At 37.7% G+C, this 26892-nt stretch overlaps 1 protein-coding gene across 9 annotated transcripts; it reads left to right on the top strand.

Annotated features, from left to right (window-relative positions):
* Window positions 1-131: 131 nt before the first annotated feature.
* Window positions 132-26701, top strand: LOC148867192 (putative sugar phosphate/phosphate translocator At1g06470). Of its 9 annotated transcripts, XM_088978202.1 has the most exons (14): window positions 136-350; window positions 443-476; window positions 575-1326; window positions 1631-1800; window positions 2676-2761; window positions 3411-3460; window positions 11942-12009; window positions 12916-13016; window positions 13209-13221; window positions 13513-13697; window positions 13923-14009; window positions 16511-16605; window positions 18159-18318; window positions 26326-26701. In XM_088978202.1, the coding sequence occupies exons 3-13, from the start codon at window positions 791-793 to the stop codon at window positions 18280-18282; spliced, it is 1515 nt and encodes a 504-aa protein (XP_088834328.1). In that variant the 5' UTR covers window positions 136-350; window positions 443-476; window positions 575-790; the 3' UTR covers window positions 18283-18318; window positions 26326-26701. The 9 variants fall into 9 exon arrangements, 7 of the variants coding, with proteins under 7 accessions (XP_088834325.1, XP_088834324.1, XP_088834322.1 ...); XM_088978199.1 differs by having other exon boundaries at window positions 132-453; XM_088978198.1 differs by having other exon boundaries at window positions 134-476.
* The last annotated feature ends 191 nt before the right edge of the window (window positions 26702-26892 follow it).

The raw sequence follows: 26892 nt of genomic DNA, 5'->3' as shown, positions 1-26892 counted from the left end.
AAACAAGGGCAATTACATCATTAGATAAAAGGTAAAAATGAACCTTTTCTTTATTTTTTTCTGGGGTAGAAAAATACGGTAAAAATGAACTAATCGACGGTCTTTAAAAGTTTACCTCAAGTCTTCAACTAGAAAGGTTAGCGGCTGCATCCGTAACGATGACCTTTGGTAGCGTTCCACTGTATCCTGTCAAATTCTTCACTGCGAAAAACCAACGAACAACTCACGAGCCACCGACTCTCCAAAGAATCTAGGAACCAGATCAGATCTTAAGCTCTCGAGCTCCATTTCAGCATTGTTCAACTGTTAACAAGATTTCGCACGCTTCAAGAACGAGATATCTATACAACGTTCTTTTCGAGCTTGCAGTTGAAGAGTTTTAACTGTTGCTTTTTTGAAATTTTAATTAGAAAAGTTGATATCCATTTGCCTTTTCTTTCAGGATCGGGTTGGGTAAGCTAACGAGAACATTGAAGGTTTTTGGAGCTGTTTTCTTTTTCTTCTTACTACGGATTTGGCTTTATTTCTGAAGTTGAACCGTTTTGGCTTCTGATTTGTTGAATTGGGGGTGCAGGATTCTGTCATTTTGAGGATTTTGGTCATGGTGCATTGCTAATATTTCCTATCTTCTGGTAAAGCAAAGAAACAACAAAATTTGGGAGGTTTCAGTTTTATTTTGACACAGTTGGTTGAACTTTTGTGTGACTTGAGGGGACTGCCGTGGTTTCTGGCCTTTGGATAGGCCAGGGGGGTTGAGTAAAGATGGTTCTAACTTAGAAAAAGGAAGGAGATGTTGGAAACCACCTTAGAAATAGAAAAGAGTGAAAACACTCGAGTTAATGACATTCAAAGTGGAAGCCATGGACCGGTCCTCCGCAGGGAGCCTTCTTTCTCACGCTGGTGCGACGAAGATGGGATTGTCCTTGCAGATTATCAATCAAAAAATGCTGATGTAAGCTTAGAAGAATCTGATTTTGAGTTGCCATTGCTTCAAGAAGATGGGTTACAAAATGGATCTTTAGATGTTGATACACAAAAGTTTAGTAGCTTTCAGCAGAGAAGAATGCACTTGGATGGGGGTAATGTCATGGGTACTGTACCCATTCATGTTGAGGGAGATGAACATGGAGCAAAATACGTATCTTTTGATATTGAGAATAGGTCTGAAAGCCAAGCACACCTGTTGGATATTAATGTTGATAGATCCTCTTCAGAAGGACGACGTGAAACTGAACTGAATACTCAGAGCTCTTTTTCTGTGGCTATTGTTCTTAAGACACTGTTTTTTATATTGGTTTGGTATACTTTCAGCACATGCTTGACATTGTAAGCGTTAACCTCTATCAAAATACTCATCTACTTTTTTTTAGCTCAATTATGTTTTTTCTTGTTTTCTTTTTCCTGGGTCTGTTGCTTGGTGCAATGGAAAAGCTCAGGCTGACAAACATGAGAATACGGATTTGAATTTGAGAGCGCCACTTTGTGCAAAAAATTTTATAGGTTAGGTTTGTATCCCGTTTACCTCGCCCAACACTCTGGATAACTGGGACCAACATTGAATTATGGCCCTTTTTAGTAGTGTTTCTTCCTCTGTTAGTAATTGATCATGTGTTGTGGTTTGTTTGGATAGGTATAACAAAACACTATTAGGAGATCATTTAGGAAAGTTCCCCGCTCCCTTGTTAATGAACACGATTCACTTCGCGATGCAAGCTGTCTTCTCAAGGGCCATTACATGTTTTTGGGCTCAAAGGTTTCAACCCAGTGTAAAAATGTCATGGAGGGATTACTTTATCAGAGGTAGTCACATCATCATCATCATGCCCTTCTCTTTACTTTATTCGTCTTCACTTAATTTATACTGACACAAAAGTAGATATTGTATTAATGAGACAAAGTAAAATGGGTAAGAAGATGCACACTTGGTTTCTACTTAATCTGTAATGCTGTTCTTTTCTTGGTTTCCATTGTTGGTTAATACATTTCTTTTACCTTGTAATGCTTTTGGGAGAACCTGAAGACAGCCATTCACTTGATGTAATAGCTTCAGAATTGAATGAAAGTGGCTTACTTTGGATTCAATAATTAAGATTGCTGAATTTTGATTGAACTCAAGAACCACTCCTATTAATACTTCATCTAAGCTACAATTTGATTTAAGCAAATTGCAAATCATGGAGTTGGTAAAAAAAAATAATTGACACCTTACAGCAAAACCATCAACTTTTGGACATCTCAAAATGCAAAATTTTGTTTGGTCTAGATGGAGCAGGAAGCCCACAATCCCAATGTAGATATTATTGGTTGATCAGTTATCTCAGTGCAGACAGCTAACTATTTCCTTTCTGCATTGGAATGTGTTTCCAACGTGTATACAACAAAGGATGTCCTAGAGATTCAGTTATAGAGAGTATGATGTTGCAGTTTTTTCATATATATATAAATATGTAGCCTTTGACCTCATATTTCATTTTCCGCATTTGAAATTGAATGCTATTTTTTATATATCTACTTACCGTATCATAGTTTCTGAGCTCAATTTTGATGCTCCTATAATTCCATGTTGATCATTATATTTCCATTTTTGTTTATACCATTTGGTCAGGAAGGGTCTGTCCCTTACTTTATTAACTTCTCTAAAAACTAATGCTACAGATGGACTTTGCCTTTCACAGTTGTACCTACGGCTCTTGGAACTGCATTGGATGTAAACTTGAGCAATGCTTCCCTTGTTTTCATCTCTGTCACATTTGCTACCATGGTTGGTTTGCTTATCCTTGACTTTATATTATGAAACTAGAGAATGATCACCCTTACTAAGTACGGGGCCATATTCTGATTTTTTTTTTATTTAATGCATTCTAATAAATTTTGTTTGACACCCATGTTTTATGTTGTAAATTTAGGTTATTATTTTATTTGATTTTTTATGTATAGACTTGTTATTTAATTTAAGAGATTAAATCAAGTTTTATATCTAAATAATAACTCATTTTAAGGATCCTACATAGTTTTTGTTTTTTTATCTTCTTAGTGGAGGTAATTACTACTAACTTTTTTGAGAGTGGAGGTAACTACCATTTGAGTGGGTATACACATGTTTGACATGTTTGATGGAGGAAGCTTTTGTTTGAGAGTGGGAAAAATCGCTCTTTAGGTGCTCTTTTTGAAAAAAATAAGATGCCACTTGTCTAAGGGAGAAGCTTTCTAGTCGGAGGGCTTTGTTTTAATATGGTTTGTATGTATGTATGCATGTATGGTTTGTTGTCATTCTGGGTGTAACTTCTCCCTCTACTCTATCATCCCCATTTGTTAATACACAATGGAACTCTGTTCTAATTATTGTCATTATCCTTTCGATTTATAGGTTATAAGTTATCAATTCTTTCTTTTTTTTCCCTTTTTGGCAGTGTAAATCTGCGTCTCCAATATTTCTCCTTTTATTTGCTTTTGCATTCAGGTAACTTTCTCATGTTTTTGTTAATTGACATTTTTATCCATTGCCACTATAATTTGAAGTTTGCTATATAAATAATGTCTATTAAAAGTTCATGGTTATTCTATTATGGCTTTGTTATCCACCAATAGCAGGATAACAGAGGCAGACAATTATACTTGTAATCTTAACGAAATCCATCCACAGGCAAGGATCTTACTTGTAAATTGTATGGCTTAACTAACCTGATTTTGATTTGCTACTTTTTTCTCATATGCTTGAGTGGATTTTCCTTTTTTAGAATAAAATTCCCCTCCCCCTAACAGTTCAATAAGATACAAACATTTATTTACATGTAAAACCCTCTGTTGAGAATCAAAGATGCACCACCATGAAAATCGGAGGTCAAATTTACAAGGTTAGGTAGGATTTATGCCAAAAAAAAAAAAAAAAGAAAAACTCCCAAGTCCTGTCTTTCTGATAACAGAACACCTCAAATCTCTTTTCTTCAAAAAATCTGTTCTTCCTCTCCCTCTATATAGATCAATTTGACTGCAAATAGATTCATATTCCACAAATTCTTACCTTCTTTACTGAAAGCTTTCACTTGCCTGGTATTAATAAAGTGTTCTAGGTTTTGTTGGTATGATCAATTGCCTTCAAAAAAGTATAATGAACTGGGACTGTACCTTTTATGGAGAGGCTGCAATGAATGAGAATATGTGGTATCAATTCTCGTAACTCACCAAGAATACATTCAATACTCACATCTCATCCCCTTGAGATAAGCCGATCAATTGCAAGAGTCTTGTTTAGATATGCCATGGAGGCATGGACATGAAAAACACACCTTGTTTAGGATTTGAGACAACAAGAACAGAATCAATGCCAAGGGGAAAAGAAATTGCTTCCACCCCTAGCAAGGCAACACAAAAGGACTTGACCAAAAACAGGCCATTAGGGTGTTGACTCCCTTATATAACCTCTCAATAAAAGGTTTATGCTGCTGCAGATGGTCTAGCATTATGCATTTATGCCTTAGATGAGGGCCCAGACAACACCCTTTGCTACTTATAGCTCTTTTTTTTCCCAATTCAGTTTGATAGAGGGCAGAAGTATTGCTAAACAATGGACTGCAACACCATTTGTCTTCCCAAAACCTCATCTGGTCTATTTTTTCCCACTTCAAATGTAATATTCTGTTGGAATGGCATGGAGTACTTCAGAATTCCTTGCCACACGCTAGAACCTGTGCCTCTTAGCTCCTTTGCCTGTTAAAGGTTTTATTTTTCTTCTTTTTTTTTTGAGCAGAAGTAACTCTTAACAGGCTCCATTTGCCTGTTTAAAACTTAAAAGTTTCAATAATCATCTTTTCTCATCATGTTTTCATGTCTCTTCACTTCTAAGCCATATTTGTGTGATAACCCTTTTAAAGGTAGCATCAATATATTAGTAATTATAGAAGGGTGTGTACACCAGGGTTATACAATTATATGTAGATAATAAACAAAGAAACAGCTATGGCCCTTGGCAAAAAAACTATATGGGTATTGACTTGTTGCTATACCAAGGAGCCCTTCCACTCCTGTACTTACGTAGGTGGTTTACTCCTAATGATTAATTGAAATGTAATTCAGACCAATAAAAAAGGAAGAATGATTCAGATTATAGCAAAAGAAGTAGAGAAGAAGAAGGATGGAGAAGAAAGGAGAAAGGGGGAGTTCGATAATCCCCTCTTTTCCCCACATTAATCTTTTATTAATCTTACTTAAGTTACATAATTTACAAGTCTGCCCTTAAGTTAGCATCCACATCATCAACATGCTTAGAAAACATAAACAAGAATTAAAAGCCCATTAAGAACAAGTAACAAGAAATAACTTATAAATAAGACACTAATGGGCTAGGGCCCATTCGACCCAGTCTCTCTACACTCCCAGTCAAGCTGAGCATAGATATCAATCATGCTTAGCTTGCTTATATAGTGAACCAGCTTTCCTTTAGGAACACCTTTTGTCAAAACATCAACCGATTGTTCTTCAGAAGCAACAAATGGTAGACAAGTTTCTCCTGAAGCAACTCTCTCTCGTATAAAGTGCCTGTCAACTTCTATGTGCTTAGTTCTATCATGTTGAACAGGATTATGTGCAATGTTGATGGCGGCCTAGTTGTCACAATATAACATCATTGGCTTCTCGTAGTCTATACCCAGTTCTTCTAAAAGTGATATCAACCACAAAAGTTCTGAAACTCCATGTGCCATTGCCCTGTATTCTGCTTCAATTGAGGATCTAGCCACTACAGACTGCTTCTTACTCTCCATGATACAATGTTCCCTGCTGCCATAACATAGTAACCTGAAGTGGACCACCTATCATCAATACATCTAGCCCAGTCAACATTAGTGTATGCTTCCAGCTTCATGTGTCCATGCTTAGCAAACAAGATACCTTTCCTTGGAGTCCCTTTTAGATAGCACAAAACTCTTTCAGCTACTGCTAAATGTGTATCTTTGGGAGAATGCATGAATTGACTAATTACACTAATTGCATAGGAAATATCTAGTCGAGTCATGCATAAGTATAATAATTTCCCAACTAATCTCTAGAACAGTCCCCTATTAGTCATTTATAAAAAAAACCAGTCCCCTATTAGTCAATAGTTCACCATCAGTAGTTGACAACTTATGATTTAGGTCTATAGGAGTGGAGGCTAGTTGAGAACCCATTTTGCCAGTCTCTACAAGAAGATCAAGAACATACTTCCGTTGAGAAGTGAAGATACTATCCTTAGATCTGGCAACTTCAATTCCTAAGAAATATTTGAGTTCTCCCAAGTCTTTAATTTCAAACTCAGTGTTAAGAAAACTTTTGAGATGATCAACTTCTTGAGTATCATTACCAATAACGACAATATCATCAACATAGACAATAAGAAGGGTCACTAAGGAATCTCTCCTCTTAACAAACAAGGTATGATCCGATTGAGTCCGTGTGTACCCAAAAGTAATAAGAGCAGCCCGAAATCTATCAAACCAGGCTCTAGGAGATTGATCATGGCCATAAAGGGACTTTTTCAATTTACAGACCTTCCCTTGCATCTCCTTCCCATACACCCTTGGAGGTAAAGACATATAGATCTCTTCATGTAGGTCCCCATTCAAGAAAACATTTTTTACATCAAACTGATGAAGTGGCCAATCAAAAGTAGCAGATAAAGATAGCAAAACTCGAATTGAAGTCATTTTGGTCATTGGGGCAAAAGTTTCCGGGTAGTTAATACCATACATCTGAGTCTATCCTTTAGCTACCAAACAGGCATTAAATCTCTCAATAGTACCATTTGAATGATACTTAATAGTGAACACCCACTTACAACCAACCGATTCCTTTCCCTCGGGCAAATCTACAATTTCCCAAGTATTGTTCTTGAGCAAATCATTTGATTTAGTCATCATAGCTAAGGTTCAAAGTATCGATATGTATCGGCCCGTATTGGCCGATACGTATTATGCTAATGGCTTCCCGATACGCCCCTCCAGGGGTTGTATTAGGTCAGCCATTGGTTCAGAGGGTAGCTGGGCCTTAAACTGACCCCTCTGAAAATAAGTAAAACTCGGTCCTTGGCAACACTTTGAACCTCGACCATAGCATCCCTCTGTTCTGGTGTGGACAAGGCTTCTGGAACAGATATGGGAGTCACATGTGTGGAAACAGAGGCAAGGAAGGAATAGTAGGAAGGGGAAAGAAGGTGGCTGTAGGACATGTGTTTGGAAATGCAATGAGTTGTACATTTCCGTTTGTCTTTACAAAGAGCAATAGGGAGATCAAGGTCAGGGGAGGTATCCGAAGTGGTAGAAGAGGGTTGACCTATTACCTCAGTAGTAATGGGAGGTGCAAGAGGCTCATTTGAAGGTGTGGAAACAATTTGCATGTCTCTGAGTCTTTGTCTTTGGTACCACCTTTGGATAATAGGATGGGAAGAAAATGTGGGAGGATGAGTAGGATTGTAGGAAGAGGAGGGGGAGCAGGAACATGAGAAGAAGAGCTAATAGAGGACTCGATTGGTGGAGGCAAAATAGAAGATTCAATGGGAATTGAAAGAGGGACAGATGGTGACAACGCAAACAACTCCTCTGAATGCTCCCCCTCAGGAGAAGTACCAATGAAAGGAACAAACTCTGCAAATGTGACATCTCTGGAAACAAAGCAAGTGCCACGAACCAGATCAAAACAACAATACCCTTTTTGTGTGGTGGTATATCCCAAGAAGACACACTCGTGTGCTTTAGGCTCAAACTTATGTCTTTGATGACTATGAACATGAACATAGCAATTGCACCCAACCACTCGGAGAGGAAGAGAGAAGAGATCATCTTTTGGAAATAAGAGACTAAAAGGAGTTTTAAACCCCAAAACTTGGGAAGGCGTCCAGTTTATGAAGTATGTAGCTGTAACGACAACATCCACCCAAAACTTAACAGGAACATGGGAATCTAAAAGGAGGCTCCTTGCAACCTTAATCACGTGTTGGTTTTTCCTTTCTGCTAGTCCATTTTGTTGTGGAGTGTAGGAACAAGAACTCTGATGAGTAACTCCAAAGGTATCAAAGTAGGAGGAAAGGCTTTTCTCAAAATATTCCTTTGCATTATCAGATAGGAATATTTTGATCCGAGTGTTAAACTGGGTAAGAAAAAGTTAATGAAATTTTTGTACAATATTTGACACTTCATCCCGGGATTTCATAAGGTAAATCCATGTGTAATGAGAGAAATCATCAATAAAAAGGATGAAATATTTGTAACCCCCCATAGCAGGTAAATGATATGGCCCCCACACATTAGAGTGCACAATATGGAAAGGAGAAATTGATCTTTTATTACTCACTAAAAAAGATTGTCTGCAATGTTTTGCAAGTTCACATGACTCACGATGAAGACTCGTTAGGGATATTCCCTTAAACATTTCTATAAACAAATGACTCAAAGCTGAAAAAGATAAATGACCAAATCTCAAATGATATATCATGACTCTATCAACTGACTCTAATAAAATAGACTCCAAGGCTACTTCATTAGGTGATCTGGGACTTTGATAAGAGACATCCAACAAATATAACCCATTTGCCTCATGGCCACTTCCAATCGTCCTCTGAGATTTCAGGTCCTGAAAAACACAATAAGTAGGCAGAAGGTTATACTGTAATTCTTTGATTTTGTTAAACTACTAACAGATAAAAGGTTAGTGCTAAGTTTAGGAACATGAAGGACAGAGGATAATACAAGGGAGTCAGAGGCTCTAATATTCCCCTTGCTAGAGATGGGAGCAAGAGACCCATCGACAAGAGAAATGTTCTCTTTATTGGAGAGGAGTTAGTATAAACAAAAAAGGTTAGGTATGCTAGTCATATGGTCTGATGCACCAGAATTTGTAATCCAAGGAATTCTACTATTACCTGAGGTTGTAACATGATTTGTAGAAGTACGAATATCTGAATGGGCAAAACCGGATGAAGAGTGGTTGTTTGAGGAGGAAGCTGCAACAGTAGTCTCCAAGTGATTAATCAACCTGTCATATCTCTCAAACTCTGCCTTCACTGCTGCCAACTGCTCCACAATAGACTTTTCTTCATGTTCAGATGCCATAGCAACATTTGCATTCTTGGGCTTTTTAGACTGACCACCTTTTTTAGAATTGTTGTTGCTTCGAAACCTCTCTAGAAGAAGATCTGGGTGAAGTTTCCAACAAGTATCCTTAGTATGTTTCAGTTTCTTGCAATATTCACGTATCACCTCTTTCTTCTCATTTACCCCCCTTTGGTTTTATTCCAGCATGTGCAAAATGTTCTGAAGGTGGTGGAGCCTGTAGCTGTACCTGTCTCTTGCTCTCTTCACTGCTCACCATAGAGTATGCCTGAGCAAGTGTTACTTCATCCTTGGCCAGAATATTCTGCCTCGTAATATCAAATTCAGGGTTTAGTCCTGTAAGGAATTCAAACACCTTGTTTCTTTCCACAAATTTCCTGAAAGTTTTTGCATCTTTGGTGCTTTCCCATACAAATGCTTCCATAACATCAATCTCCTGCCTTAGTGACTTCAACATTGAGTAGTAGATAGCTACACTCTTCCCCTGTTTCAAAATTTTCACATCATTCTTCAGTTTGTAGGCCCTTGCAACATTCAATTTCTGAGATTATGTTTTTGTAACACTATCTCAAATCTCCTTGGTTGAAGTCATCCAAAGATAGTGTTGACTTATGTGGGGTTGCATAGAATTTTCTAACCACCCAATAACTATGTAGTTATCCTGCATCCATTTCTCATATGTAGGATCGTTCTCTTCCGATTTCACCTTACTACCTGTGAGAAACCCTAGTTTACCTCTATTACAGACATGGATTTTTATAGATTGTGCCCAAGCTAAGTAATTTGTTCCGTCGAGTTAAATTGTAGTCACCTCCGTCAGAATGGAATCTACGAGACCAACCCCCGACATCGGGACCTGTTTCATCTCACTTCCAGATTGCTCCATCAATCAAATGAAAATAAAAAAAATGATTTCAACCTTTATAGACCCAACTGAGGTCAGTCTAGAGTACTGACCTAAATGAGGTCAGTACTCTTTTCATGAATGGGGTCAAGTTTAAAGTTGGAAAAGGGGATAGAATTAAGTTTTGGAAGGATTCTTGGTGTGAGGAAGGTCCCTTGGCTGACGCTTTTTCCCGGATGTTCCAAATTGCAGTGAATCAAGATTCTTCAGTTGCTGATAACATTAGTACCTCTGGGGGCTTCGTTACTTGGACTCCCCTATGTAGGAGGAATTTGCTAGACTGGGAAGTGGAGTATGTAGGTCTATTGGGGCAGATTCAAAATCAGAGAATTGACACGAGTATGGAAGATGAATGGACTTGGAAGTGGAATGCAGATGGCAACTTCACAGTTAAATCCCTTTTTCCTTAAGATGTGGAACTTAGGTAAGGAGAGCTTCCCAAATGAGCAGATTTGGAACCCCACCTGTCCCTCCAAGGTTAACTTCCTGGTTTGGACGATGGTTTTGAATAAATGTTTAACTAGGGTCAACTTGGAGAGAAGGGGTGTTCAGATTCCTGATCCCTCCTGTGTTTTATGCGGCATGGGTGCTGAATCTATAGATCATTTGTGCATTCACTGTTCGATTTCCTCTTCAATCTAGGGACATTTCTTCAAGAAATTAGTGGTGTGTTGGGCTATGCCTAAGTCTGTGAAGGAGCTGTTTATGAGTTGGAGATTGGAGGGTCTTAGCAAGAAAGGCAGGCTTGTTTGGAATACTATTCCGCAGGCTGTTCTTTGGTCCATTTGGATGGAAAGAAACAATAGAATTTTCTATAATCAATCAAAAAGTCCAGATGAGATTGTGCAGAAAGTGGTGGGGAAGATTTGCTCCTGGGTGTCGGTGAATGAGGAGTTTAAAAGTCAGAATGTTTCTCTCCTTCTTTGTACTAAATCATGGATGTTCATTCTTGTATTATGTTTTGGGACCAGGAAGATCTAGTTGGCCTGAGTCGTGTTGTAATTTTCTTTCTCATTGAATAAAATTACTTTACTTTTTTCCAAAAAAAAACCCCCAAAACTAGGGTTTCACTATACCTGGCCTTCAGGGAGAAAGAGAGAAGATGTAGTCCCTCAAACCAGAGCTATCCAAACCACTTCCAACTACAACAACCCACTTTTGGAGATAAAAAGGAACCCTCTAAGCCAAGTCTTGAGCGCCGCACCCAAATAGTCTCTTTATCCTGTAACTTGAAACTCTCTAGTTGGTTAGGGTTTTGGGTAAAAAACCTGCAGTCCTACTTTCTTGGCGATCTATAGCCAAATTCTGACTCTCCAAACCCTCTACCAACTAGGCAAACAAGTTCTTTGAATAATCAGCAATTTATCTCTCCATACACTTTTCGATTAGAAAAAAAGTGTATGGGAAAAGAAAAGAAAAAAGGGTAAAACCGAAGGAAGGCTTGCTTTGGTACCAAGACGTAATTCAGACCAATAAAAAGAAAGAAAGGAGAAAGAAGGAGTTTGATAATCTCCTCTTTTCCCCACACTAATCTAGTTACATAATTTACTAGTCTGCCCTTAAGTGGGCACGCCCACATTATCAGCATGCTTAGAAAACATAAACAAGAGTTAAAGGCCCATTAAGAACAAATAACAAGAAAGAACTAATAAATAAGACATTAATGGGCTAGGGCCCATTTGGCCTTGTCTCTCTACAAATTGGAAGGATTATCTTGATGGTATTTATTATCTTGAAGTTGTAGATGATTTTATGTCTCCATCCTATGAAGATAATAAATATCTACCCTAATGAGCTTTATGTTGTGAAAACTCTTTCTTTTTTAAGGACAAATAAAATGGTTTCAATCTGACTATTTAGATACTAGCATAACCTTGAGTTTGGTCGATGTTTCTGTCATTTATGTGAGAGTTTTGTTTAGCTTCATGCTTTATAATATTGCAATTTCATTTGGAAGGTTGGAGACCCCGAGCATTAAACTTCTAGGTATCATATTAATCATCTCTGTTGGAATTTTATTAACAGGTACCTCTTTATCTCTCTGCTCTTCTTTTCTTGTTTCCCTGTACCATGTTTTTATTAATTCTATTTAAATTTGTTGGTAGAATTAAGAGGCCATGCTGCCTGATTTGACCAAACAAGCTGAGCTTCATGCCAGGAGAGGCTTTTTCATGTGGCTCCTGAGCTGGTGCAATCAAAGAGGTCTATGTGTTTTTTGACCTCACCACTTGTTCACATGGTCAAGTATCACTCTAGGTCACCTCCGTCGTGTGGGAAAAGGGAATCCCCTTGTCTCCTTTCATGCCCTTTTTTAGTCCATTAGAAAAATTTTTTCTGACATAATAATAAATAATAATACAAAAAACTATTCAAATAACATTATTTAGGATGTTTTGCTATGTAGGTGTGGGCAAGGGCCTTTCTTTGGTTGTAGTGAAGGGTGGGTTCTTTTGGTTTGGTTGACTTTTGATGCCTTGGTGGTGGCATTGGCTATGGTTTTTCTTTTTGTTTCTATGTCTTGTAGAATGTTTTGTTGTTGTTGTTATTTGCCCTGAAGCTTTATGTAATGGGTTGTGGCTGGCTTTGTGGGGTTTATTTTCTGTTCTGTCCTCCCCCTCTCCTCCTCTCTTTCTGACTCTGTTGAAAAAAGGTGATTGGTACATATAAATGTAGGAAAATATGTACACGAGGGAATAGGTGTACGATATGTAAGAAGACAAAAGAATCTCTTTGCTCCCCCTCCTCACCCCACAAAAAAACTATCACTATCCCACTCTAGGATCTGCAAAGTCAATTTTCTATTAATGCAGCTCTCGATTTCTATGTAATTGGATGCCTTAACTAGATGATGACTTCTTTTTCTTCATTTGCAAGTTTATCCTTGCAACTCTTTGTATTATGTTACATGACTGATCTGAATCCTTCTGCCAGTTGCAAAAGAGACAGAATTTGAGATTTGGGGTTTTATTTTCGTTATGCTGGCTGCTGTTATGTCTGGGTTTCGCTGGTCCATGACACAGATTCTTTTGCAGGTATGTCTTATCGTGTTTCTATTACCAAAAACATGCCAATGATTTCTAGATTCTAGGGTTAATTTTTTGATCTGGTATTAAGTTATTTCAAATTTCTTTTCTTGTTTCTTTTTATTAGTTTGCTTTTTTTGGCTGTCTTACCTGACATTTTGGTTTGTTTCTTTTCATTACTGACTCAAAATCAACATGAAGAAAGAAAACTATGGTAAGCACTAAACTTCTTGAATATGCCATTTTGGTTAAGACCAAATTCTAAAATCTAAATAAATGATTAGTATATTCATGCCTGTGTTTGTGTGCATGAAATTTATGCATGTCTAATGGATTCATCAATTTTATCCAGACATAGTATTGCCTAAACATATTTCTCCTTTCTTCTTTCAAAGATTTTGTGAATGATGTGATCTATGTCATTATGTCTATGAGTGGTGGTGTTGATTATTTTATTTTGTACTACTGAAAACTTTCCTGGATTATGTTATTTGAATTGCTTCAGGTTTAAAGGATCCCATTACTTTGATGAGCTATCTGACCCCAGTAATGGCTGTGGTAACTGCTTTTCTCTCTCTAATAATGGACCCATGGCAAGAATTCAGAAGGACCAATTACTTTAATAGTTCGTGGCATGTTCTACACAGTAGCTTGCTAATGCTTCTTGGTGGAACCCTGGCTTTTTTCATGGTAATAGTTTGGTTTTGTACTGTTCTCTACTAATGGAATGATAAATCTGACATGTATATCTGTTATTATGCTACTTCAGACAAGCCATTAATAAACACTGTAGTTCTTGATAAGTGATTATGCGTTTATATAATTCTTTCACAATGTTGTCTCATAATTGATACAGCTTATTTTGTGTTAATTTTTGGCGTAATATATATTGATTTTCTTTTCTTCCTTTTGTAGGTTTTAACAGAATATGTTCTTGTGTCAGCAACAAGTGCAGTAACTGTAACAATAGCAGGAGTTGTCAAGGAAGCTGTTACTATTCTGGTAAGGTCTTGTCATCTATTCTTTTCTTTGTATGATTACATATCTTATACATCAATCAAATCTTGTAGAACTCCTTGTTTATATTTAGTTTTGTTGGAACAGAAGTACTGCAAATTTGTGCAGTTAACATAATGGCATGTTGTTTATTGATAAAAAAAAAAAAATAATGGCATGTTGCTATATTGTTAGAGCTGAGAGGGTGGAAAGAATGGTTTGGTGGGTGTTTCTCAGGCTTCTATGTCTGATGATTTTGAGTTTTATTTCAGCCTGTTTCATCAACTCAACAGAAAACTCAATATGTTTTTCCCAGGAATCTTATGCTTCTTTTCTTTTTCCTTTTGCATTACTTTCGAAAAAGAACTTGTAATTTAAAAATAACATGAAGTGAGAGTTGTAATAAGAGTATCTTTTGTGCCAGCTGTTGATAAAAGAGAATTAGTTTTGGACCTTTTGGTAGGTGTGCAAGTTCTGCCACAGTTATAAGTGGTAGCAGAAAATTAGCAAAAGATGATTATTTTAGTGCAGGTAAAGGCACTGTTTAGGTGATCAGCTTGTTTTTGAGGTCAAGTGTTACTCCAACCATGTGAACGTGAATTATTGGTCACATGGTTATTTGACCAATTTTGAGCATGCATTCTATGCCAGGTGCATGCCTGTGGACCAGTGGGGAAATTTCATTTCTGAGCGTATTAAAAAGGCGATATTTACTTTGGAAAATTGTTCACCCATTTTCCTATCAGAAGATTCAGAACAGTTTCTTAGATACATCTTATATTCTCTTCAATTTCCGTTTCAGTACAAGAATGGCCTCTGCCTTTTTTGCCATAACATAATACTGTTCACTGTTTTGTTGTCAACAAGAGGCACCATGTGCATCCATTCAAGATAATATGTTTTTCTACCAGATCCTATTAGTTTTCTTACACAAGCAAGAGTTTGTATCATCAACTTACGACTACTGTGTTGTGTGTGTGTTACACAAAGGGAAAAACTTCAGGCAAACCCCTGCCCTATGTGGATGTGTTAGATCCAATTCTTTGAGATGGAAACCACAAGGACCACAAGGAGAGGGCTTCAGAAATCTATCCCTTGTCACTCTGCTTTCCTCAGGGATTTTTTTGATAGAGATGTGATGACCTTAAACCCAACGAGGAAACGGGACCCTTGTTTTTGAAAAAAGGTAAGGTTATTTATTAAGGCAAACAGAAATTACAGAGGAGCTCCAAAATCAGAGCTAGAATACAGAGAACCAATTCCAAAGCTAGGTTACAGCTCAAACAAACATCTAGACCTCAGCTGTGCACCCCTGGATTGAAAAGGGTACCCTAAAGCATCTAACATTACAATATAGTTGAGGCTACCCGACAAATCACCATTATCTGTAAAAACTCCTCTATGACCCTCATTTGCCATACAGTCAACAGCGTGGTTCCTGTGAATGTGGTTGTACACGATCTCAAAGCTGTCCTCCCTTGCAATCTTCTTGCATTCATCTGCCATGTGCTGGCATCTCCATGTCGTTGATGAATTTCCCCTGATGGCATTGATTGTTATCTTTGAATCTCCTTCATAATCACCCTTCTCGCTCCTATCTCACCTTCCAATTTGTGAGCTTCCAAGCACACTCTCATCTGAGCCACTGTTATTGATGTAATCCCAGTGGGCCCGGCCTTTAGTTTTTTAATTCTCCCTTTGAAGTCCCTAGCAATGCATCTGAAAGCACAGTTGTTCCTCATCTTTAGAAGCATCAAAGTTTATTTTGACAACACTTTCCTCAGGTGGTTCCCACTGGATCTATTTTTGCTCATACGATTTGGGCTGGGCCTTTCCCAGTCTTTTCTCTGATTCTATGAATTCTTTCATACTTTGGAAGGCTTTTGTTATCAGTTGTGTATGGGGGTCATTTTTGTTATTAGTTGGTCCTGCTCTCTGACTGTCCCATTTAACTGGAGCAGATAGCCCCCTACTCACCCTTTCCCTAGAATCCAATGGTCTGATGCCCCTAAATCAGCTGTTCTTATTGGTTTTGAGTCTATTATGAGATTTCTGATTGTAGTTCCTAAAAAATGTTTCTCTTTTGCAATATTTGCCTGAGGATGAGTTTAATTGTGATTTCAATGAGTAGGTGCTCTCATGGTAGTTTAGGGAGCATCATAACAGCCTCTTCTGTATATGAAATGTTTCCACCTTACTCTCATCTTTCTCATTGTTACAGTGAAGGCCTAATTGGTCATGCTCTCTGACTGTGAAAGAACCATGGTTAACAGTGGCCATAGAGAAATTTTAGTTTTACTATAAAAAAATTAAATGCCTTCTAGAACTTTTGAGAATTGATGATTGATCATTTTGGTACTTATTTTCTTATATCAATTACTGCTTTCTGTTCAATGACTGGATTGATTTGGTGAAGACTCATGCCTTTTGATGGGTTTGTAACTACCTAAGACGCTATCACTTTGATGGGAACTGAATCTTTCAATTTTCCTATTAATGGATGTCAGGTGGCAGTGTTTTACTTCCATGATCAATTTACCTGGTTGAAAGGGATTGGACTGCTTATAATCATGTTTGGTGTCAGTTTATTCAACTGGTACAAGTAAGTTGTAACTACTTAATGGCTTTGATTTTTCAACCAGTAAAAACATTTTCTCTTCATCTTGGAAGTTGTTATAGACTCCTAGATTATTGTTGATACTATTTTGAAGTTAATTCGACAGTGTAAAATACTATAATGTCTAAAATTAGGTCCCTGGAATTGGCTGGGCTGCTCTGTTTGGCAGAATCAGTAAGCAGTCAGTTTACCTTTTAATTTATCAAATAATCTAACTATTTTCTCTTTACTTATTCACTTTTTTAATTAATATAACCAACAGATTCTGATGGTATGTACTAATGTGATATTAGGAACTGTAAATTAAAATGCAATGGTGAAAAGAGTCACCCTTTGACCAAAGTCAAGGCTTAATCCAGATTTCTAAAATTCTAGAAAATATAACTTGTGATGTTAGCCTTTTCCTTGTAGTTATCAAAAGTGACCTCAATCATTCATGCGTTTTTCAGTTGTTTAATCAATGGAACTTATTCTGTTTACCGGATACTCAAAAAAAAAAAATCCTAGTTGAACAAGGAAACATGACAATTGGATGAGTGATTTCATCTTGGATATTAAGGATCCCCATGGTTACATGTTTCCATACCATGCATCAAGATAAAGGATCATCATCATCTAAGCCTTATACCAACTATATGGGGTTGGCTACATAAATCCTGTTTGGGTATTACTTTCTGTTTAATTCCATATCCATCCTTAAATTTTGAGCACATGAATAATTATCCTTATTTAGTTTTTTCAAGTCATCTCTTGTAATACCTTTCCAGCTTTGTTCTCCATTAGGATGATGCTTTCTTTGTTCTTTTGAAGTGCTATGGAGGAAGTTAATTTACCTTGTAATTGATTAACAAAATTGCAATAATTTACACTCCATTTCTAATGATGCATAGGCCAGTGGCATTTGAAGCTCCAGGTGCCATTGAATCCAGGAAATTTTGAAACTTGTAAACACTATTTCATAATTTTGAACAAACCGATATATATATATATATATAAATTATGGAAGTCTTATCATGAAGATTTCACCAGTGTAAAAGGACCAGATAAAAAAATGATAGGATTACCCAGTTAATTCTTAGGTCACTTTTTTTTTCTTTTTTCCTTCTTCCAATTTTGATGCTTATCAGCCCCCTCCAGAAAACAGAAAGGGGGAAAAATGCCCTTATTGCTGGCATTCAAAGCAGTTGATCTGAAATCACTAGAATTTGAATTCTGAAGATTTACTCAACACAAATCATACTTTACCTTTCGAAAAGAAGAAAAGAAATGATTTAGTTGACACAACTCTGTATGTTGTAAACCAGTATATAAGTGTTCTAAGTGATAGAACAAACTATGGTTGTACATTGAAAATCTATAATATAAAGAGTTAAATGGAGCATGACTGTACTGTTGGCTAACCCAGGCATGCTGATAATTACTTGGACATGTAAGAGTTATGGGTTAACCTTGCATCTGGATGATTTCTCTATGACATCTGCTAACTAAGAGGATATTTGAATTTATCTAATATGTTTCTATATGTTGCTATTTTTCAGATACAAAAAGCTACACAAGAGCCACACGAGTGAAAATGATGAAGCAAAGTTGCTCACTCCCAACGCAGCTGCAAAGTATGTTATCCTTGAGGAGATGGATGAACAAGATAACGAAACGGAGTAACTATTTTCATTATCTTGATCAAATTCTGAAATTTAGGTAAGCTGCTTCCTGGCTACTCCTTTAAATGAATATCCTGATGAATTGTGAAAATTAAATGCTGAATTTTATTATTTTCATTATGCTCCTTTCTATGTCAAATTGAAACCGCTAGGAATTACAATGTCCTTTATTCACACATTTATTTGATTTGACAAAATATTTTTAGTTGATTATATGTGCTTGGCATTTAGAATTTGAAAATTCCGCTATTTTAAGACCCACATCATAAACCTTGTTAGACATGAGAGCCCTTCTTGACACTAACTCTACTGTAAAGTATTTTCTCTCATCCATCCGATTTTGTGTAAGTGAAATTTCCTTCCCATTTTTAACAGAGACCTGCTGGCCCCCTTCTTCACAAGCAACATTTGGGCTTCCTTTTTAAGATATTAATCGAGCTCTATTTTTGATCACCCAGCCTCCATGTGGTGCTTATTATGGATTTCTTCACTGCTACATGTGTTCCTGCCTTCCACATCACTACCTTCTTCTTCCTTCCTCCACCCACCCCAAAAAGATGCTTCAGCTTCTGAAACTATTCATACTTTGTACCACAGGTAGGTTGAAAGGTGGCTTGAGGAAAGGGTTGAGCTAACCTGACCTGGTTCAACAAGAGGGCTGGGTTTGAGCTCTTTTTTTAAGGTGCATCTCTTTAAAAAGTCACGTGCCTTGTTCTTGGGTCGATTGGGGATGAGAATTTGGATCTATCATTGTCTCCATCAACTGAATCTCACACCCGACCGAAGACGACAACGGCGATGGAGAAAGTTCAGAGACCAGTTGGGTTCTCACAGGGTTCAGCTGGACGGATGGCCACTACCCTAGTCCGGAGGCCGATTACAGAAGAAGATAAAGAGGAGTTAGATGCAGACAGTGACATTTTTGAAGGGGATGAAGAAATCGACCAACCGTCGAGTATTGGGAGTCTAGACTTGAGTAAGGCCTGCAGGAGGTTGGGGGATGATGAGTTGAGCACGACAATACTGTTTGCTAAAGATTCTTCAAACGAAACGATCCTGTTGAAGGAGTATGGGTCTGGTGAGGCTTCTTCTGATTGCGAAGTGACTTTGCTGATGGCCAAGGGAGAGGATTTAGGTAATCTTACATTGAAATAGAGGGCAGATCACATCTTTCAGGGCCTAGGTTGTAACTTGACGTAGAGCATAGGAACACAATATCCCTTTCCCCATGTAGCTGCACAGCCTTCAATTCACAGGATTGGCCATCCTGAGTTTGTATTGGGTGTGGCCTGTGAAAGTTATGAACATGGAGTTTTCTATCCCTTAGTGTTTTCTTCGGTTTGTGGTGGTCCTTTTGGTCCCTCGAAAACCATTGCTAATACTGTAGTTTGTGTCCTTCCCTGTGCTTGCAGAACCAACCATAACTCAGAAGCCAGTGGATGCTGAAATCTCTTTGCCACAAAGCTTGGAGGTGTAAATGTGTAATGGAATCATAGGAAATGGGGGAGATAGGAGTGAAAGAGAAAGTTCTGGAGTTGGGTACAGAGAATCTGACTTTATTGGAGCCAAAAAGAAAAGGAGAAGGTAGTATTTGCAGAGCCAAGTACAAGTTAGAAGCCAACGGATATTGAAAATATCTTTGACACAGAACTTGAAGGTGATTTGGAATCGAAGGAAATGGGGGAGATAGGAGTAAAAGAGTCTGAAGTTGGGTACAGAGAGAGGAAAACAAGAAAGAGAGAGTTCCTACTCTAGTTTTGAGGAGGGAAAAGGGAAGTTAGAAAGAGACCAGAGAAATTAAGGGAGTTGCTTAAGAGGAAAAAGAAAAAGAGTCACATTAGAGAAGTCCTTCGGTGTGATGGTGTATACAAGGAAGAAAAAAAGGCAAGAAAAGGAAGAAGAGCAAAGTGGAAAAGGTAATTAGTAAGATAGACCATGATAGGGAAGAGAGTAGAAGGAAGGGTAGAAGAGGAGAAGGCTGTTAGTTACGGCTCTAAAGTGTGGGTTCAATGTTGATGTAGGTATGAAGATTATAAGCTGGAATGTGAGAGCTTTAGGGAGTGCAAAGAAGAGACGATTAATAAGAGAAGCCCTTAGGAAGGAAAAACTAGATGCTGTGTTATTGCAAGAAACAAAACTTCAGGAGATAGACAGGAGATGGATCAGGAGTATCTGGGGTGTAAGGGTTTAAGCTGGGTTTTTGTACCTTCATGGGGAGCCTTTGGAGGTATTCTCACCATTTGGGAGAATAAAGAGTTGGTGGATTTGGAAGAGCTAGTAGGGCAGTTCCCGGTCTCAATTAAATTTAGAAGGCTGATTGACAATAAGGATTTGTCATTAACAAATGTTTATGGTCCAAACTCCTATAAAGAGAGGATCCATTTTTGGGAAGAGTTGAGTGCAGTTAGAGGCTTGTGGGAGGGACCATGGTGTTTGGGTAGTGATTTCAATATAATCTGGTTTTCAATGGAGACAAACAACCCAAGCTAGAGAATCACCACATGTATGACGAAATTCAATGAATATGTGGATTTATTTGAACTAAAAGAGATACCATTGTTATAAGCTGACTTTACTTGGTCAAATTTTCAAAACTTCCTGATTTGATCTAACCTAGACATATTCCTCTTTTTAGTGGATTGGGAAGTTATGGGAGGATTTAATTTTACGAGCTTTGGTCAGAGTGACTTTAGATCATTGTCCTATTTGCCTAGCACAAGAAACTTCAATTGGTGGCCCCTTGCCATTTAGGTTTGAAAACATGTGGCTAGAAGATCCTACCTTTGTAGAATGATTTAAATGTTGGTGGCAAGAGATAAGAAGTAGAGGCTCGAAAAATAAAGATGTGGAACAAGGATATTTTTGGTAAAGTGGAGGAGACCAAAGAAAAAACGATTTCACTGATTGAGGTAGATAAGAAAGAAGCTCTTCGAACTATGAGTAGTGAGGAAAGAGAGGAAAGTTGGAGGTTAAAGTGCGAGTTAGAAGAGGTCCTTAAGAAGGAAGAGATTTCTTGGAGGCAAAAATCTAGATGCAAGTGGCTCTTGGAGGGGATGGCAATACAATTTTTTTCATTCTTTAGCCAATAGGAGAAGAAGAAAGAATCAAATTGGCCATGAGATAACTGGGGAGGAGGAGATCATTATGATTTTCGTAGATCACTTTAAGAGCATCTACTAGAGTCAAGGGTAGAGGAGACCTTTCTCCCCAGATGTTTAGTGGAAATAGAGTGATTGGAGCTATGGCTGCAGCCTTAGAGGTTGAGTTTTCTCTAGAAGAAATCAAAGAGGCGGTATTTTCAATGGAAAGGTCTAAAGCCCTTGGATCGGTTGGTTTTTCCTTGGCCTTTTATTAGGAGTGTTGGGATCTTATCAAAAGAAATTTATTGGAAATTTTCAATGAGTTCTATTTTGAAGGGGAAACTTCTCAAGGTATAAATTCAACTTTCATTGTCCTAATTCCCAAGGAGGCAAAACGTCCAAAGGATTTTAGACCAATAAGCTTAGTGGGAAGGGAAGCCTTAAAAAGATTATAGAAAAATTAGGAGACCAGAAAAGATATTACCTTTAGTCATCTCACAACATCAAGGTGCTTTTGTTGAAGGGAGACAAATTATAGACTAGGCATTGGTGGCAAATGAGTGTATCAGAGAAGAGGAGGAGAGGGAGGGGCTTGGTGTGCATGTTGGACTTAGAGAAGGCCTATGACTTTGTGGACTGGTCTTTTCTTCTATAAATTATGGGGAGAATTGGGTTAGGGGAGTGATGGAGGATGTGGATGAAGGGATGTCTAAGTTTAGTGCAATACTTAATCATGATTAATGGTGTGGCTAGAGATTACTTTCTAGTGAAAAGAGGGTTGAGACAAGGGTATCCTCTTTTTCCTTTCCTTTTCACTTTAATTGCTGATGTTCTAAGTAGGATGATCGTGGAGGCTGATCAGAGCAACCTATTTAGAGGATGGAGGATAGGAAGACTTGAGGTGACACTCTCACATTTGTAGTTTGCAGATGACATCATTTTATTCTACGAGGGAGGTAATCAAGAGAGTATAAGACATCTGCATGAGCTCATTAGTTCCTTCGAGTCGACTTTCAAGTTGAAGATAAATTGGGGAAAAATTTGAATAGCAGTGATTAACTTGGAAGATGAAGGTTTGAAAGAGCTAGCTGAGATTTTGGGGTGTGAGGTTAAACAATGGCTGTTGGAGCACATAGGGCCACCTTTGGGAGGGAGTCCAAGATCAGAAGTATTTTGGAAGCAAATGGTGGAGATGTTTACAAGGAAGTTGGCACTGTGGAAGAATTATTTATCCATAGGTGGGAAAATAACCTTGATTAGAGGAACTATAGCAGACCTGCCAGTTTACTTCCTATCCACCTTTAGAATTCCAGCTAGAGTAGCAAGGCAACTAGAAAAGCTTATGAGGGGTTTTCTCTGGGAACCTGGGGATGAAAAGAGCGATCACCTAGTAAAGTGGGAAGAAGTCATCAAAGCAATGGAAAAGGGAGGTTTAGGATTGGGGAACTTGGTTCACAGGAATACTTCTTTGTTAGGAAAGTGGCTTTGGAGGTTTCCATTGGAAAGAGACAGGCTTTGGCACAAGGTGATAGAAAGAACTCACGGGCAGATGGAACAATGGCTGGGATGCAAAGGTAGCCCCCACATCTTTCTCAAGCTCTCTGTGGAAAGCAATACAAGATGTATATCCAATCTTTATTAATCTCATTAGGTTTGATGTGAGTTTGGTTCTAGGGTACTCTTTTTTCCCTTAACTTTAGAGTTTGGGTTCAGAAGGGGCTCGAGGGATAATGAGTGCGAGTCCCTTGTTTGTTTGCTTGATAAACTTAAGTCAACCCTCTTGGTTCAATCTTTGGAGGACACTAGAGTTTGGCATACTTTATTTGATGGCACCTTTACCTATGCTTCTTTTAATACTCTCGTGCAAACACTTGTTAGGGTTAAGAATTTCCCAGTGAAAGAGGTTTGGAGCAAGTCCATCCCACAAAAAAATCAAGCTCTGTGCTGGAAGGTTTTTCTTGAGAAGGTAAACACCTTTGACATGCTTCAAAAAAGGAGGCCAAGTAAATGCTCTCCCCTCATATGTGCATTCTTTGCTCTATAGATGGTGAATCCCTACCCCATTTATTGATCCGTTGCCCTTATGTGCTCTTTGTTTGGGAATCTTTTTGTTCTCTCTTTGGTTGCAGGTGGAGTACTCCCTAGGATGCAGTAAGCCTCTTCAACCCAAACTTTCTAAGGTAGTCAACAAAAAGAGGAAGGGTTATGTGGAAATCAGTTAGGGCAGCAGTGATGTGGACTGTATGGGAGGAAAGGAATGCAAGACTTTTCAATGAGAAGTATAGGTCAAAAGAAGATCTAGTTGAGGCTATAAAGATAAAAGTTGCACACTAGGTGAAAACACTTGAGCTCTTTCAAAGTTTCTCAATTATTGATATAGTAAGAGTGTGGAATGAAGTGGCACACTCTTTTGAGAAGAAAGAAAGAAGGGTGGAGTGGAAGCCCCCAGGTCTTAACAAAGTCAAGCTGAATTTTGATGGGAGCTCTGTAGGAATCCCAGGTCTGGCAGGCATTGGTGGTGTGATCAGAGATCCTCAAGCAAAGTATTGTCTATACATTCGAGACCTTTAGGGGAAGGTGATTCTTTAAAGGCTGAACTATTAGCTTTGCTAAAGGGGTTAAAACCTTCCAAGCAAGCAGATCTTAAGAACTTGGAGACAGAAGGGGACTAAAAAATAGTGATATCATGGACCAATTCAAGGGGTAACACTCCCTGGATTTATAAACATCCCCCAAGGGAGATAGTAAGCCTAGCAAAGGAACTCAATGCCTCATTCACATGGATCAGGAGAACTGCAAATGGGATAGCTGATTCATTAGCCAAAGTTCATAGGCAGCAGCTTTTCTGGGCTTTATTGTAACACTTTGTGGTGCAATGTCTGCCTTCTACTTGCTGTAATTCTGTAACCGATTCTTTTAATTGAATAAAATTCTCCTTTTGTCAATAAAGAAGAATTATATGTGCTTGGCATAGGATGCACATCATAAGTTGGTTATTATTATCATTGTATCAACAAATGACAATAACAGAAGTGATCTGTATCTTCAACTCAACAAACCATTATCTTAATTATTTGCCCATTTGGGTTGGCTGTGTGAATTTGTTTTTTTTTTTTTTTTTTTTTTTTTTTTTTTTTTTTTATGAATGCTGTGTGAGTTTGTTTTTACCAATAAATGATAATTAAAAAAGTGGATATAGATGAATTGAATAAACATATTCAGGAGAAAGTCCCACGATGCATGTTGTTTGCTGATGACATTGTTTTAATTGATGAAACTAATGAAGGATTGGATGCAAAATTAAATTCATGGACACATACCTTAGAAACGAGGTTTTAAAATAAGTAGTATCAAAATAGAATATATGATATTTAAATTTAATATTAGTAGGAGTGCAAATCAGGGTATACTTAGGGTTGAAGGCAAAGAGGTAATGTGACTTTTCTGGTACCTTGGTTTGATAATTCAAAACAAGGGAAAGATTGAGAAGAATGTAGCCCATATAATTAAAGCAAGATAGGAAAAATAGAGTGATGCATCTGGAATTTTGTGATAGGTCAATACCGCTTAGATTACAAGGAAAATTCTATAAAACAATTGTAAAACCAGATATGCTGTATGGAGTAAAGTGTTGGACATTCAAGAAACCTATTCAAAAAATGTGTTCAGAAATGCGTATGCTGAGATGGATGAGTGAGGAAACTAGAAAGAATAGGGTTTGAAATGAAGTCATTCAAAGGAACCTAGGAGCAGCTTCAATAGGCAATGATAAGAGAAAGTTGACTAAGATGGTTTGGTCACATGCATATAAGACCTGGTCACGTGCATATAAGACCTTAGTACTCATAAGTAGTGATCTGTTGCAAGTTGAAAGGGTTAGAAGTAGTAGGGGTAGACCAAAATGGACATGGGTTGAAGTAGTAAGAACTTATTTAAGCACTAATAGTTTAACAATGGATGTGGCCTTAAACAGAGTGGAATGGTAGACAGGATTCATGTAGCTAACCCCCATATAGTTGGGTAAGGCCTGGATGATGATGACGTGAGTTTGTTTATCCATTTCACTTTGCCAAGGAACATATCTTCTGTTAAGTTACAACTCTTAATGTATTCACTCACTATTTTTGATCGACATTCTCTTCAACCTCTCTCTCTCTCTCTTAACCTTCAACTTGCATATCACTCAATAATGCAGTTGATGGTCTAATATGCATATGAAAAAGACCACCTTAGTCAGCTTTCCATCATCTTGGGAATATATCCTTGGATTCACAAGAATGCACCTGTTATCCTATCTTTTCTTGCCTAAACAGTATTTTTCTCAACACCTCATTTTTCTGAAATTATTGATGTAACTTTACCAACAAATAAACTTACCAATATAGGAGTCTCAAGAAACTCTTTTGTAACTTTTCCAGTTTCAGATTGTGCAAAGGAAATGGGAATGGAGCCATTTAGACAAAAAAGACCCATCAAGATGTTTGCCTAATCTGCCTGTTCTTTACCATCACTGTGTTACAAGGATTGTTAATGGGGTGACATGGCAAAATGTCCTGGTAATCTTCCTTCTCCAGCTTCTAGGCATTCTGCCCTTTTTACTAGAGCCAACAATTAGCATCCATCTTAGATGTGCTGTATTGTACATTTCGAAAGAAAGTTACAATCGGTAGCTAAACTTAGTATTGAAATTACATGAAAATATTATCATAGTTATTGCTTAGAACACCCGATTTGTTGCATTGACTGGCATGCCAAATTTCTTGTACTGTTTTTTGGGAATAATGTGAACAACCTAATTTCTTATAAAATGAGGTTCTCTCCCTCTCTCCCCCTCTCTCTATTGTTGCATGGACTGGCTTGTTCAATTCCTTGTACTTAGTGGGAATAACATAAACCAACAAAATAGCATGTCAACAATTATTTTAAAGAAAATCCTTTTTTATATAAAAATACCACTTTTGCAGTGGGCCGATACCATTTCAGTTCGACTTGGAAGTTCTTCACCCCAGATAAGTATGAGTATGCTGGGAAGAAGTGCAGGGTCACTTGTAGAATATGGATGCTATGTTGTTACTAGGCCAACCTCCAGATTGCAACTTCTGTATAAGTTTTGATCTTTATCTTTATCTGTGTCTCAATGAATGTCAAAGTTGAAGGGTTAAACTAGTAAGAGGCAAGCATATTGGTCCACTTTGTCCAGACTTTCTTCCAGCAAAAAGCCCATCTTATGATTTACCATATTGGTTCGTTCATTTTCTTCATTTTTGTTATTTCTAAGACATTTGAGGATGTTATGTTCCAACCGTGAGACATTCAGTAGAAATCAATTTGTCCAGCTAATTTTTCTGTTTCTTTTTCTTTTCATTTCTTTACAATGACAGTCCTTGGTCATTTTTATGTTCTGGTGTCATGTTTACATATTAACCCAAAATGTAGAGTTACGTATTAAACTATCAATGAATCGAGAGGACTGCCATGAAGTGCAATTGCTTACAACTATTTCCTTGTGGAAACCCAGCATTCAATGTCTT

The sequence above is a fragment of the Nelumbo lutea genome, chromosome 3 (assembly GCF_056320005.1).
Source record: "Nelumbo lutea isolate HS-2025 chromosome 3, American lotus-T2T, whole genome shotgun sequence".
Taxonomy (NCBI): Eukaryota; Viridiplantae; Streptophyta; class Magnoliopsida; order Proteales; family Nelumbonaceae; genus Nelumbo; species Nelumbo lutea.
Note: the sequence above shows the minus strand (reverse complement) of the source record. Positions and strands in the feature narration are given on the sequence as shown.